The sequence below is a fragment of the Coregonus clupeaformis genome, unplaced genomic scaffold (assembly GCF_020615455.1).
Source record: "Coregonus clupeaformis isolate EN_2021a unplaced genomic scaffold, ASM2061545v1 scaf0777, whole genome shotgun sequence".
NCBI classification, from domain to species: domain Eukaryota; kingdom Metazoa; phylum Chordata; class Actinopteri; order Salmoniformes; family Salmonidae; genus Coregonus; species Coregonus clupeaformis.
The window spans coordinates 227,726-242,214 of record NW_025534232.1 but is presented as its reverse complement, the minus strand read 5'-3'; the positions used below and the strand labels follow the sequence as shown (position 1 = coordinate 242,214).

At 42.8% G+C, this 14,489-nt stretch overlaps 1 protein-coding gene across 1 annotated transcript; it reads left to right on the top strand.

Annotated features, from left to right (window-relative positions):
* Positions 1 to 7,155: 7,155 nt before the first annotated feature.
* On the top strand, positions 7,156 to 10,890 carry LOC123485643 (zinc finger protein 135-like; the record flags this gene model as incomplete). The annotated part of the gene is made up of 2 exons (XM_045216706.1): positions 7,156 to 7,309; positions 10,253 to 10,890. Coding segments are annotated over 2 exons (792 nt in total), but the record flags the coding sequence as incomplete, so codon positions are not given.
* Between the last annotated feature and the right edge of the window lie 3,599 nt (positions 10,891 to 14,489).

Genomic DNA, 14,489 nt, shown 5'->3' with positions numbered 1-14,489 from the left:
ACTAGTGTTAATCAGGCATCGGTTTCTCAAAACCATCTTACTGCTAAGTTCATCATTTAGAACCATTGGATGCCTTGAAGATGCCTTTGGGAAACAGAACCGTGATATCCAGTTTCCTCCTCTTCTTCCTCCCCTCCTTTTTCATGTGACAGTCATCTCCCCTCCCTCCTCTTTCACTCTGAGCAACGTCTCCCTCTTCTTTCACTGTAACGTCTTTCTCTTCTTCTTTCACGGTAACACCTCACCCTCTACTTGTTTTTGTATTGTAACATCCTCCTCCTCTTTCACTAGCTTCTTTCTCCGTCCGGCAGACCTCCTCTTCTTTAGCAGGAGGAGAGTAGGGCTTAGTGAGCTCATGGCCGGGGGATGTTAGCTAGCTAGGCTAGTGCTAACTTAACCAGCCAGCTAGCTGGGACCACACAACAACACCGTAAATATGAAATTAAATGGGATAACTAACTAGACGACAGAAGTGGGTTTAAAACACAGGTGGCTAATATACACGAAAGCGTCTAAAGAGCTTTATTGGTTGGGCCTATTTTGTCTAGCAAGCTACCGAGGTGTCTGACTAACTGTTGCTGCTGCTTGAAAGAAGCGTCCCCGTCCACTAGATTATACGTCACACTATGCAGCATAGCCTTAAAGTCCCACATCGCCATCTGCTGACTGGAGTGGGTAAGAAGTTGAGTAAAATGTAGATTTTATTTTCAGCACAAAAGTTAAAGGGTAAGGAAGCATGAGTTTTACTCACCAATGTAACAACAACCAGTGTGGTTAAAGACTTAGGAACTTAGTTGTAGTCACGATCTGGTTACCTATTAAGTTCAAACAGTTATGTTTTTTTATTACATATTTATTAACTTATTTCGGGATATCTTCAAACTACCCACAATGCACTATTTCTCAACGTCATATGGGGAATCTACTCTGTGCTACCGAAGTTTGTACTGCTAGCTCGGAGCTAGCTCAGCTGGATAACGTTATCCACGCCTCATGTTTTCTCATGCACTGTGTGGTTGTGTTATCTAGTGGGAACCCGATTAACACGGTTCGGCTCTGGTACCTTCTTACCGTAAGCTCAAAAGAAAAGAGAAAATCAGACCTGCTTGTTCCTTTTTGTTTTGTTAACTTTTGATAGGGATCTTAGGTTTGATACCGAGCTACAAGGAATGCGTTGAAATCCTAAGCAGTATACTTCAAAGCAGTGTGCCGATTCCCTGTATCACTTTATCAGCAGCTACGTGATCAATGACGTCTGAAGCTTCATTTCGTCAAACAACCACCTGATTGGTTTAGTATAGGCTGTTCGACAATGCAGCCGACAAAATGCGAGCACTGCCGATTGACTGATCTACAAATCACCTTGCATCATAAATAACTACTCATTATTATTTATAAATCAGTCAACATTTACCCACAATGCAGCATGGATTTGATGCTCTCCAACACGGCCGTGGTTTGGTAGAAGACATAAAGGCTACGCTGCACAGTCAGTAGGGCGTGTGGGATGTCATCTATAAAAATGTGGCTGTTCTAAATTCTGTGTTGCTCAAAGCCTTGAGTAATGAACCTATTTTTGACCCATTTGGCTGGAAAGCGTCGGATGCTACAGGAAGCTTCGTTTCCCCCTCATCACTACTTCTCAGCATGTTCTCTGGGAAGTAGACTACGGGAGTTTTTGTAACTTTTTCCCACTTTTGGCTTTACTGCTAGCGCTAGCTGACTGACATCTGGAATCTGTCTATTTTGGATGTTGGGGATTTTCCCCTGCCATCATTCTGTATGTCTCTGCTCTTTTGATCTGCAGTTATGTTTCAGTTGGGTTTTGTTAGTTGGGTTCTAACTGGGTCTCCGGAAGTTGGAGGCTTGCCAGCTCGTAAAACCATAGCTAGTTGGCTAAATAGCTAACGTTAGCTGGCTGGCTAAGATAACTGCATATAGATAACATATGCTAGTTGGCTAAATAGCTAAAGTTAGCTGGCTGGCTAAGATAACTGCATATAGATAACATAGCTAGTTGGCTAAATAGCTAAAGTTAGCTGGCTGGCTAAGATAACTGCATATAGATAACGTTCTATGATATTTTGGTTAGATGGGGTTATGTATTTCCAAAACGTTGGTTTTCCACCATTGGATGCCCTATTATGCACATGCAACATGGTCTAGGTAAAGGCGCCTGTTCAACGTCGCACTGAAGACTGTTTCAGAACCGTGGACAGCGACTGCTATCCAACGAGGGGAGAAAGCGCAATTTGTTATGAAATAATATAATTTTTATTAGTTTTGCACCATTGTTCTAACCATATACAATGTCTTAGAGTGATGGACTGTGCCATCCCCACGACCACAATGGATCAGTCCACTCAGACAGGCCTCCACAATGGATCAGTCCACTCAGACAGGCCTCCACAATGGATCAGTCCACTCAGACAGGCCTCCACAATGGATCAGTCCACTCGGACAGGCCTCCACAATGGATCAGTCCACTCAGACAGGCCTCCACAATGGATCAGTCCACTCAGACAGGCCTCCACAATGGATCAGTCCACTCAGACAGGCCTCCACAATGGATCAGTCCACTCAGACAGGCCTCCACAATGGATCAGTCCACTCAGACAGGCCTCCACAATGGATCAGTCCACTCAGACAGGCCTCCACAATGGATCAGTCCACTCAGACAGGCCTCCACAATGGATCAGTCCACTCAGACAGGCCTCCACAATGGATCAGTCCACTCGGACAGGCCTCCACAATGGATCAGTCCACTCAGACAGGCCTCTCCACAATGGATCAGTCCACTCAGACAGGCCTCCACAATGGATCAGTCCACTCAGACAGGCCTCCACAATGGATCAGTCCACTCAGACAGGCCTCCACAATGGATCAGTCCACTCAGACAGGCCTCCACAATGGATCAGTCACTCAGACAGGCCTCCACAATGGATCAGTCCACTCAGACAGGCCTCCACAATGGATCAGTCCACTCAGACAGGCCTCCACAATGGATCAGTCCAAAGACCCGAAACACACAGCCAGGGCAACCTGGAGTGGCTCCGTAGAAGCATCTCAAGGTCCTGGAGTGGCCTAGCCAGTCTCCAGACCTGAACCCAATAGAAAATCTTTGGAGGGAGCTGAAAGTCCGTATTGCTCAGCGACAGCCCCCGAAACCTGAAGGATCTGGAGAAGGTCTGTATGGAGGAATGGGCCAAAATCCCTGCTGCAGTGTGTGCAAACCTGGTCAAGACCTACAGGAAACGTATGATCTCTGTAATTGCAAACAAAGGTTTCTGTACCAAATATTAAGTTCTGCTTTTCTGATGTATCAAATACCTATGTCATGCAATAAAAATGCAAATGAATTACTTAAAAATCATACAATGTGATTTTCTGGATTTTTGTTTTAGATTCCATCTCTCACAGTTGAAATGTACCTATGATAAAAATTACAGACCTCTACATGCCTTTGTAAGTAGGAAAACCTGCAAAATCGCAGTGTAGCAAATACTTGTTCTCCCCACTGTATATACATGTGTAAAAGACACCTAGGTCTCAATATATCTTCCCATGACTGTGTTTTTTGTATTTTAATGAGTATATGTTTGAGAACAAGTATTTGATACACTGCCGATTTGCATCGGTACCTGTGTCCTTAGCCCCGGCCTGCCGAGCACTGCTTTACGCCGAGGGAATGTAGCTAGCTGGCTAACCTCGTCCCACACTGCGTGGAAGTGTCTGGGAAGGAGATTACTAGCTAGCTAGCACAAGCTAGTGTAGCCCTAGAGGAAGAGAGAGAACCAACTCACGGGAATATCTCTCCTTCCAGCAGGTGGAGTTTTTGTATGGAGGTCTGTGAGCTGGTCCAAGTTGGTCAACTAAATGAATGGCTTACGTGCTACGTGATGTTTACTTTGATCGAATAGAAGTTTCGTAATGCTTAAGTTGTTCTGAGTGTACTGATAAGTAGGACACGTGACATACCGACAACTTTGAGAAAAAACACTATAGGAGATGGCTTTGCAAATTCATAACATGATGCTAGTAGCATAGCATCTCTCTCCATTGAATTGACGAGCGAACTCCAAATATCCAAAGTGAAAAACACATTTAAGGCGGTACTTACCTGGTGTTAATCAGATCTCCTATCTCCTCCTCTTCATCTTTCAACGTGACAGTAATCTCTCCCTCCTTCTTCACTCCAAAAACGGCATCCTCCCCTCTTCTTTCACTGTAACATCCTCCTCCTCTTTCACTCTGAACGTCTTCCTCTTCTTTCACTGTAACATCCTCCTCCTCTTTCACTCTGAACGCGTCTTCCTCTTCTTCCACTGTAAAGTCTTTCTCTTCTTCTTTCACGGTAACAGCTTCACCCCTCTACTTGTTTTTGTATTGTAACATCCTCCTCTTCCTCCTCCTCTTTCACTAGAGCTTCTTTCTCCGTCCAGCAGACCTCCTCTTCTTTAGCAGGAGGAGGTAGCTTAGTGAGCTCATGGTCGGGGATGTTAGCTAGCTAAGCTAGTGCTAACTTAACCAGCCAGCTAGCTGACCAATAACAACAACACCGTAAATATGAAATTAAATGGGATAACTAACTAGACGACAGAAGTGGGTTTAAAACACAGTGGCTAATATACACGAAAGCGTCTAAAGAGCTTTATTGGTTGGGCTATTTTGGCTAGCAAGCTACCGAGGTGTCTGACTAACTGTTGCTGCTGTTGAAAGAAGCGTCCCGTCCACTAGATTATACGTCACACTAGCAGCATAGCCTTAAAGTCCCACATCGCCATCTGCTGACTGGAGTGGGTAACGAAGTTGAGTAAAATGTAGATTTTATTTTTCAGACAAAAAGTTAAAGGTAGGAAGCATGAGTTTTTTTTTACCCACCAATGTAACAACACAGTGTGGTTAAAGACTTAGTAAATTAGTTGTAGTCACGATCTGGTTACCTATAAGAACAAACAGTTATGTTTTTGCGTTATTACGTATTTATTAACTTATTTCCGGATATCTTCTAAACTACCCATAGTGCACTATTTTCTATCGATGCGAGCCGAATCTCCCTTCTCAACGTCATATGGGGGATCTACTCTGTGCTACCGAGTTCATATGCTAGCTCAAACTGACTAATCTCAGCCACACCTCATGCTCTTCTCAGACTGTGTGGCCAAAGACTTTTATAACTAACCCAAGATAGACCAGAGCCTGTCGTTTCCAATGGGAGCAAATTAATCATAGTGGGCAGAACAAGCAAGGAGGTGGGCAGAGCCAAGCAGCAAGAGAGCTCCTATTGGCCCGTTCCTAGAATCTATTTGCATATTTCCTTTAGGGAACGCCTACTTTGTGAAGATTGCCACTGTGCAATAACTCAATTCGCCCTTGCACTCCTTCTAAACAACGCAATTTTTACAACTTTGGCAAAGGGTAAAGTCTACAAAACGTAGTCCACTCTGTTTATTACAGATTCTAGTGATGGAAACAGAAAACTGTATTGAGATCAAATGTTTCATAGATTTAAAAAAAAATTGCTGAATATCGGCCAAAATCCATCTTGCTCCATCTTCTCCCACTGCCGGCCACTGGGCTTCCTCTCAACACCATATTTGGTATTGAGTTGAAACGCCAAAAAAAAAAACAGTATTGTCCCATCGCTGCAACTCCCATACGGACTCGGGAGAGGCGAATGTCGAGAGCCATGCATCCTCTGAAACACGACCCCCCCAAGCCGCACTGCTTTGACACTACTGCTCGCTTAACCCGGAAGCCAGCCGCACCAATGTTTCAGAGGAAACGCCATACAACTGGCGACCATGTCAGCATGCATGCGCCCGGCCCGCCACAGGAGTCGCTAGAGCGCGTGGGACAAGGACATCCCGGCCGGCCTAATCCGGACGACGCTGAGCCAATTGTGCGCCGCGTCATGGGTCTCCCGGTCGCGGACGGCTGCGACACAGCCCGGGATCGAACCCGGGTCTGTAATGACGCCTCAAGCACTGCGATGCAGTGCCTTACAACGCTGCACCGAAATTAATACTTTTCCATCAACTTCCGGGTCAGTAGCTTCACCAACATCACTCACACACACACACACACACACCAACTGGCACTCACAAGTGCCTGAATGATTTATTGCCACAATTGCGTCATATACACATAAAACCTGCATCACAGACATAGAAAACACAGGATACTCTTTACAGTTCACACCTGGGTCTCACACATTATGGAAAATATAAAATACTTACAAATATCTGAGGTGAGCTTCATACCAAAAGAGGCAATCTGCAGTTGCTACATCCATTTGTGGACTTATAAATGAATGATATATACCCATTTGATTCTTGAAGAATGTAATTTATAAATGCCTCATGAGCTTAGTTTAACTGTCGTACCCCGTCAGCACCCAAAATATAAGCTTGTTTTATACCAATGTTTGTAAACAAAGTAAATGTAAACAAACACTGTAAAACCTTAAAACATGGTTAAAACCAATCATTGTGATATCATGGATGGTCAATCCTTGCATCTGTCTATGAATTTGAGTGGTTACATTTCTCCAGGAGTTGTCCCTGAGCTTTTCACTCGAAACAGTGGCGGGGAACTTGTTTTTGCTGCTGATTGCCCCTTTTAAGGTACCATTCCATTGGTTCCAAAAGGAGAGAATAATATATTTATAAGTATTGGACATAAACAATAATAAATAAACTCAACTGCGTTACCCACTCCTGTCAGCAGATGGCGATGTGCGTCTTTCAGGCGATGCTGTCAGAGTGTGACGTATAATCTAGTGGACGGAACGCTTCTTCAACAACAGCTAGTCAGCCACCTCGGTAGCTTGTTAGCTTCAAGCTCTTAGACGCTTTCACGTGTATATTATCCAGTGTGTTTTAAAAGCACTCCTGTCACCTTATGTCGTATTGCTAGCTAGTTACCCCTTGAATGTAATATTTATGTTGCTATAGCTAGCTAATGCTAACATCTCCGACCATGAGCTCACTAAGCTACTATCCTCCTGCTAAACAAGAGGAGGTCTGCTGGACGGAGAAAGAGGGTCTGTGGCTGAACATTGTCGTGAAAGAGGAGAAGGATGAGGAGGATGTCACAGTAAAACAAGAAGTAGAGGGTGAGGCTGTTACCGTGAAAGAAGAAGTGAAAGAAGTTACAGTGAAAGAAGAGGAAGAAGCGTTAAGAGTGAAAAGAGAAGAGAATATTACCGTGAAAGAAGAGGATGCCGTTTTTGGAGCGAAGAGGGAGGGAGAGATAACTGTCACATTGAAGGAGGAGGAGGAAGAGACTGAAGGTCTAATTAACACCAGTAAGTGTTGTATTAAAAATAGTATCACTAACTGTTGTTGAACTGAGACGTGGTTTTAAAACGGCATTCAACTGAAGTGATACATGTGATTCTGTTCTTTTTTAATGTAGAAATTGTAAAAACTATATTAAGTAGCCTAATAATGGACTGAAGGAGCCGTTTGAACCAGAATCTGGGCTTACAGGAGACGTTCAATATGGAGATCCTCCTTTTCAAGCTTAATAATGTCAAAATACGTTCTGGACTAAGCAAATAATTGAGTTTCGCTGAGCAACTATGATCAGTACTGCTGTCCCACCGGTATGTACTCCCAAAAAAGGTTTAAATAAAAGTTACAAGCAACCAAAATAATACCTTAAATACCTTGTCTGGAAATAAGTGTTGTTTTTGAGCCCCAAATCCACCTCTTCTGCACCCAGGAGGATACAATTGAGATCTTCCCTGTATGTAGCCTCTGCTTCCAGGCTGATGAGGTGAAAGCCTGGTGGACACTTTACTCAGTACTTTGTTGAAGCACCTTTGGCAGCGATTACAGCCCTCGAGTCTTCTTTGGGTATGACGCTACAAGCTTGGCACACCTGTATTTGGGGAGTTTCTCCATTCTTCTCTGCAGAGATCCTCTCAAGCTCTGTCAGGTTGGATGGGGAGTGTCGCTGCACAGCTATTTTCAGGTCTCTCCAGAGATATTAGATCGGGTTCAAGTCCGGGCTCTGGCTGGGCCACTCAAGGACATTCAGAGACTTGTCCCAAAGCCACTCCTGCGTTGTCTTGGCTGTGTGCTTAGGGTCGTTATCCTACTGGAAGGTGAACCCTTTTTCCCCAGTCTGAGGTCCTGAGCGCTCTAGAGAAGGTTTTCATCAAAGGATCTCTCTGTACTTTGCTCTGTTCATCTTTCCCTCGATCCTGACAGTCTCCCCAGTCCCTGCCGCTGAAAAACATCCCCACAGCATGATACTGCCACCACCAAGTTTCGCCGTAGGAATGGTGCCTGGTTTCCTCCAGACATGACACTTGGCATTCAGGCCAAAGAGTTCAATCTTGTTTCTCATGGTCTGAGAGTCCTTAAGGTGCCTTTTGGCAAACTCCAAGCGGGCTGTCATGTGCCTTTACTGAGGAGTGGCTTCTGTCTGGCCACTCTACCGCAAAGGCCTGATTGGTGGAATGCTGCAGAGATGGTTGTCCTTCTGGAAGGATCTCCCCATCTCCACAGAGGAGCTCTGTCAGAGTGACCATCGGGTTCTTGGTCACCTCCCTGACCAAGGCCCTTCTTCCCCCAATTGCTCAGTTTGGCCCAGGCGGCCAGCTCTCAGGAAGAATCTTGGTGGTTCCAAACTTCTTCCATTTAAGAATGATGGAGGCCACTGTGTTCTTGGGGACCTTCAATGCTGCAGACATTTTTTGGTAACCTTCCCCAGATCTGTGCCTTGACACAATCCTGTCTCGGAGCTCTACGGACAATTCCTTCGACCTCATGGCTTGGTTTTCGCTCTGACATGCACTGTCAACTGTGGGATCTTATATAGACAGGATGTGTGCCTTTCCAAATCATGTCAAATCAATGGAATTTACCACAGGTGGACTCCAATCAAGTTGTAGGACCAAGGATGATCAATGGAAGCAGGATGCACCTGAGCTCAATTTCGAGTCTCATAGAAAGGTCTGAATACTTATGTAAATAAGGTATTTTTTTATTTATTTTTTTAAAATAAATTTGCAAAACCTTCTAACAACCTGTTTTTGCTTTGTCATTATGGGATGTTGGGTTAAGATTTATCAGAATAAACAAATCAAAAAATGCATTTTAAAATAAGGCTGTAACAAAATGTGGAAAAAGTCAAGGGGTCTGAATACTTTCCGAATGCACTGTATTATTATCAGCCTATAACATGACATTATCTATTATTATAGAGCACTGCTCAGCCTATAAACATTATCTATTATTATAGAGCTCTGATCAGCCTATAACATGACATTATCTATTATTATAGAGCTCTGATCAGCCTATAACATGACATTATCTATTATTATAGAGCTCTGATCAACCTATAAACATGACATTATCTATTATTATAGAGCTCTGATCAGCCTAAAACATGACATTATCTATTATTATAGAGCTCTGATCAGCCTATAAACATGACATTATCTATTATTATAGAGCTCTGCTCAGCCTATAAACATGACATTATCTATTATTATAGAGCTCTGATCAGCCTATAAACATGACATTATCTATTATTATAGAACTCTGATCAGCCTATAAACATGATCTATTATTATAGAGCTCTGATCAGCCTATAAACATAATCTATTATTATAGAGCTCTGATCAGCCTATAAACATGACATTATCTATTATTATAGAGCTCTGATCAGCCTATAGACATGACATTATCTATTATTATAGAGCTCTGATCAGCCTATAAACATGACATTATCTATTATTATAGAGCTCTGATCAGCCTATAAACATGACATTATCTATTATTATAGAGCTCTGATCAGCCTAAAAACATGACATTATCTATTATTATAGAGCTCTGATCAGCCTATAAACATGACATTATCTATTATTATAGAGCTCTGATCAGCCTATAAACATGACATGATCTATTATTATAGAGCTCTGATCAGCCTATAACATGACATTATCTATTATTATAGCGCTCTGATCAGCCTATAAACATGACATGATCTATTATTATAGAGCTCTGATCAGCCTATAAACATGACATTATCTATTATTATAGAGCTCTGATCAGCCTATAAACATGACATTATCTATTATTATAGAGCTCTGATCAGCCTATAAACATGATATTCCATGAGAGCAAGATTAGATTTGAAGCTCTACATCTCAAGATAATTTTTTATTGACGGTTTTATCATGTGGAGGTTTCATTCAGGTCGCTGTTTAGCTAAATGATATGTCTGTCTTTGGCAGGAGAGAGACCAGACTCTCACTCTGACAGCGGGAAGAGTCCTTCAGGGGAACCAGACCCAGAGACGCCCAAACCAGAGAGACGACATCAGTGCTCCCACTGTGAAAAGAGTTTTACTCATTTAGGGAGTCTGAAAATGCACGAGAGAATACATACAGGAGAAAAGCCTTACCACTGCTCCCACTGTGGAAAGAGTTTTACTCAGTTAGGGGCCCTGGTTGGGCATGAGAGAACACACACAGGAGAGAAGCCTTACCACTGTTCCCACTGTGGAAAGAGTTTTAGGTGGTATGGGAGCCTGAAGGAGCATGAGAGGACACACACAGGAGAAAAGCCCTACCAATGTTCCCAGTGTGAAAAGAGTTTTACCCATCGAGGGAGCCTGAAAATGCATGAAAGAATACACACAGGAGAAAAGCCCTACCAATGTTCCCAGTGTGAAAAGAGTTTTACCAGATCATGGGACCTGAAAAAGCATGAGAGAACACACACAGGAGAAAAGCCCTACCAACATACTAAAACACAGGAGGACAAGACATACCACTGCTCTCATTGTGGAAAGACATTTTCCCAGTCAGAGGACCTGAAATCCCATGAGAGAATAGAGAGGCTGTGTTCTGATTTATGTTTTCTTTGGTAGCTTGCTAGACAACATAGCCAAAACATTATAGCTCTTGAGATTATTTCGGTGTCACTGTGTTTAAGAAAATATATGTTGTATAGATAGTTACCCCATTTATTTCATATGTAAGTTACTAATCAGCTGGCTGAATAGCTAGAATAGCCTACCACTAGGCTAGTAGCTCATCTTAACTAGCTAACATCCTCCTATCTGGCTAAGTAACACTAGGCTAATGCTAACAAGCTAGCTAACATCCTCCTATCTGGCTAAGTAACACTAGGCTAATGCTAACAAGCTAGCTAACATCCTCCTATCTGGCTAAGTAACACTAGGCTAATGCTAACAAGCTAGCTAACATCCTCCTATCTGGCTAAGTAACACTAGGCTAATGCTAACAAGCTAGCTAACATCCTCCTATCTGGCTAAGTAACACTAGGCTAATGCTAACAACCTACTAACATCCTCCTATCTGAAGTAACACTAGGCTAATGCTAACAAGCTAGCTAACATCCTCCCATCTGGCTAAGTAACACTAGGCTAATGCTAACAAGCTAGCTAACATCCTCCTATCTGGCTAAGTAACACTAGGCTAATGCTAACAGCTAGCTAACATCCTCCTATCTGGCTAAGTAACACTAGGCTAATGCTAACAAGCTAGCTAACATCCTCCTATCTGGCTAAGTAACACTAGGCTAATGCTAACAAGCTAGCTAACATCCTCCTATCTGGCTAAGTAACACTAGGCTAATGCTAACAAGCTAGCTAACATCCTCCTATCTGGCTAAGTAACACTAGGCTAATGCTAACTAGCTAGCTAACATCCTCCTATCTGGCTAAGTAACACTAGGCTAATGCTAACAGCCAGCTAACATCCTCCTCATCTGCCAAGTACCACTAGGCGCTAACTAGCTAGCTAACATCCCCGACCATGAGCTCACTAAGCTACTCTCCTCCTGCTAAAGAAGAGGAGGTCTGCTGGACGGAGAAAGAGGGTCTAGTGAAAGAGGAGGAGGAAGAGGAGGATGTTACAATACAAAAACAAGTAGAGGGTGAAGCTGTTACCGTGAAAGAAGAAAATATGGAAGTTACAGTGAAGGAAGAGGAGGAAGTTACAGTGAAGGAAGAGGAGGAAGTTACAGTGAAGGAAGAGGAGGAAGTTACAGTGAAGGAAGAGGAGGAAGTTACAGCGAAAGAAGAGGAAGAATTGAATGTCAATTTCTCTACCATAAGCCGATCCCACAGACCACGTGTAACCACACCAGCCCAGGACATCCACATCCGGCTTGTTCACTTGCGGGATCGTCTGAGACCAGCCACCCGAACAGCTGATGAAACTGAGGAGTATTTCTGTCTGTAATAAAGTCCTTTTGTGTGGAAAAAACTCATTCTCATTGGCTGGGTCTGACTCCCCAGTGGGTGGACCTATGCCCTCCCAGGCCCACCCATAGCTGCACCCCTCCCTAGTCATGTGAAATCCATAGATTAGGGCCTTATTAATTTATTTCAATTGACTGATTTCCTTATATTAACTGTAACTTAGTAAAATCTTTGAAATTGTTGCATGTTGCGTTTATATTTTTGTTCAGTATACTTTTTATGAGAAAATGTGCAAGAATTGAAGGTGCCAACAAATGTTATAGTCATCATAAGAATATTTTGCTGTCATATACAAACAAATCTGCTCCTCCTCGATTAACTTCACTCTTTTCAGCTTCTGCCCACCACCTATTAACACAACCACACCACAGATAGAACAATGAGCCGGATATTTCACCTGATGTATAAATGTTAAGCATCCGGTTGACGTTTCCACTAACTACCAAATATGGTGATGAGAGGAAGCCCAGTGGCGGGAGAAGATGGAGATCGAGTGAGACATTCTGCACATTTTCTCCTCGATGAAACATTTAATCTCAATACAGTTTTTATGTTTCCAAAACTTGAATCTATAATAAACACAGTGGTCTAGGTTTTGTAGACGTTACCCTTTGCCACGGTAAAAAAAAAATAAAAGGGCGAATTGAGTTATTGCCCAAGCACACTTCACAGAGTAGGCGTTCCATAATGGGAATATGCAAATAAATGCTAGAACGCGCCAATAGGATCTCGCTAGCTCGTGCTTGGCTCTGCCCACTTCCTTGCTTGTTCTGCCCACAATTATTAATTTGCTCCCATTGGAAACGACAGGCTCTGGTCTATCTTGGGTTAGTTATATAAAATCTTCGGCCACAGTCCGTGAAGAGCATGAGGTGTGGCTGAGGTTAGCCAGTTTGAGCTAGCTACCGAGCTAGCATACAAACTCAGGAGCACAGACTACATCCATATGACGTTGAGAAATAGTGCATTGTGGGTAGTTGAGAAGATATCCGGAAATAAGTTAATAAATATGTAATAAAACATAACTATGTTTGTACTTATAGGTAACCAGATCTTGACTACAACTAAGTTACTACGTCTTTAAAACGACACTGTGTTGTTACATTTGAAGTAAAAGCATCTTTTAGTCAATCGTGTCGATGAAGAACAGAAGAAGCGTGCACTGGATCTGGCTAAATTGTCCACGTCAGAAGTAACGTGTAATGATCTTCGGAGCAGGGCGCCTGCCAAAGGAGTTATAGCTGGAGTCTCATTGGATAACGATGTAGCTCAGCTGGTAGAGCACGGCGCTTGTAACGCCAAGGTAGTGGGTTCGATCCCCGGGACCACCCATACAAAAAAAAAATGTATGCACGCATGACTGTAAGTCGCTTTGGATAAAAGTGTCTGCTAAATGGCATATTATTATTATTACCTTAGTCAGAAAATCCCCAGGGGTGGTCAGTGCACGTCGCCTGACCCGTATGGTACATGGGAGGAAGGAGAAAAGCCTGTCGATATTATTATTATTGTTTGAGGAGAGTCTGCCTGAATATGTGAAGCTTGGATATGTGAGGTATGCGGTGAGAGCACTTGTGTCCAAACCATTACAGTGTGGAAATTGTAAAGGGTATGGTCACTTCAAATGTTTGCAGACGGGAAAGTTTGAATATTGAAGAACCCGTGAATGGAAAATGTTGCCGTGAGATCTACTCGGGGCTTCCTTGGCCTGTTGTGGGTCGCGAGAAGGAAACCGTGTGATTTGAAGCCCCGTTTTAAATCAATCGGGTGATCTGGATACACTCATTGTGAATTTTTTATTTTTTTTAAATTTCACCTTTATTTAACCAGGTAGAGAACAAGTTGAGAACAAGTTCTCATTTACAACTGCGACCTGGCCAAGATAAAGCAAAGCAGTGCGATAAAAACAACAACACAGAGTTACATATGGGGTAAACAAAACGTACAGTCAAAAATGCAATAGAATATATATATATACAGTGTGTGCAAATGTAGTAAGTTATGGAGGTAAGGCAATAAATAGGCTATAGTGCAAAATAATTACAATTTAGTATTAACACTGGAGTGATAGATGTGTAAAGAGATATAAATAGAGATACTGGGGTACAAATGAGCAAAATAAATAACAATATGGGGATGAGGTAGTTGGGTGGGCTAATTTCAGATGGGCTGTGTACAGGTGCAGTGATCGTGTAAGGTGCTCTGACAACTGATGCTTAAAGTTAGTGAGGGAGATAAGT